The sequence below is a fragment of the Priapulus caudatus genome, unplaced genomic scaffold, assembly GCF_000485595.1.
Source record: "Priapulus caudatus unplaced genomic scaffold, Priapulus_caudatus-5.0.1 Scaffold197, whole genome shotgun sequence".
NCBI lineage: Eukaryota > Metazoa > Priapulida > Priapulimorpha > Priapulimorphida > Priapulidae > Priapulus > Priapulus caudatus.
The window spans coordinates 520662-521976 of NW_014577258.1; the positions used below are offsets into that span (position 1 = coordinate 520662).

At 37.5% G+C, this 1315-nt stretch overlaps 1 protein-coding gene across 1 annotated transcript in view; it reads left to right on the top strand.

The window, feature by feature from the left end:
• The window catches only part of LOC106807151 (SEC14-like protein 2), a gene marked incomplete at its 3' end in the record, with an annotated part of 35649 nt that overhangs the window by 5680 nt on the left and 28654 nt on the right, over positions 1 to 1315 (top strand). The window contains 1 exon segment of the mRNA XM_014809418.1: positions 252 to 321. Within this exon segment, the coding sequence (XP_014664904.1) occupies positions 252 to 321 (70 nt within the window).

Consider the following 1315-nt stretch of genomic DNA (forward strand, 5'->3'; position numbering starts at 1 on the left):
CTTACCCGTGCTCCTCTTTGCTCTACATAAAAAAAGTCTTATTAAAGAGTGCATGTCCTTCCTCCATGTCCTTCCATGTGCAACTCTTCTAGGAAAGAAATGTTTTCTTTGTTAGTTTCTTGTTCTATAATTTCTTGTTGAACAAGTGGCAATAAATACAAATTGGCGTGCGCTAATATACGAAATACTTAGAATTCGACCCTTGAACTATAGTAATTAAACTAAATGCGCATCTCTCTCTTACGTTACAGTTCAAACAGAAAGTGCAAGATATCGCCAGGCCGCACTGGGACAACAATTTCTATCTGAGATGGTTGAGAGGTATATATGTTGTTTTTCGTAAATTACTATTACTATTACGTATTTCATTACGTATAACGTATTTCATATGAAGTATATGTTATTAATTAATTTATTAAACCCTCTGCTTCCAATAGCTGACTCGTTACATTGCGTACTCCTAATGTTGTTTCCTCAATAAGTGCAGTTCTCCCTGCTTTGAATATCAGGATAAGTCGGAAATAAGAATGTTTCGATTAAGCGGTGGTCCCGATTAAGCGGTGAAAACACAACGTAACATCGTGCGTAATGAGTGTTTTCCTAACACATGTCAAGACACATGTTTAACACATGTGTGTGTTTAAGACATGTCGCTTAAGCGGTGCGGCCTTTTATCCCAGGCCTGATAAAACGAGGACCACTGTATTCGTGCACTTCTAGAAACCAAGTTGTACTGCATGTCAGGTCTTATATTTTCCCACATATAGCAGGGTTAAGCATATATAACGTGTTGACTAGCTTCCCACAGATAAAGATGCATCTGATATCATATATTTCGTAAACATACGGTAACGATGGGTGGTGGTCGTGGTCGTGGTGGCGGGTTATTGTATAAAGAATATTGACGATATTATAGAATTTTGCACAGGGGAGAGATAGTGATCCGCTAGGGGACGGCTTTGATTGGCTAATTTTGTCTCTTATTTATTTTATTTATTATTAATTTTGTTTTATTTTAGAATTAGGGTTAAGATTAGGGTTAGGGCTAGGGTTAGGGTTAGGGTTAACTGATTTCTATATTCACAACTTATTTCTATATTTGTAGGACCGTGGGATCCCCGAAAACTATTATTTCACACACCGCCTAGGTAATCAACGAAAGGGACAGGGGACAGCTCTATCGACCACTAACCACATGCTTAGGGGCCCTAAATAAATTAGCCTCTTAATAACTTTTTAATATTATACGCCATTTCTTTTAACTATCGTACATTTTATATTACGCGATTGGTGACGGTTCGACATACGGATATTA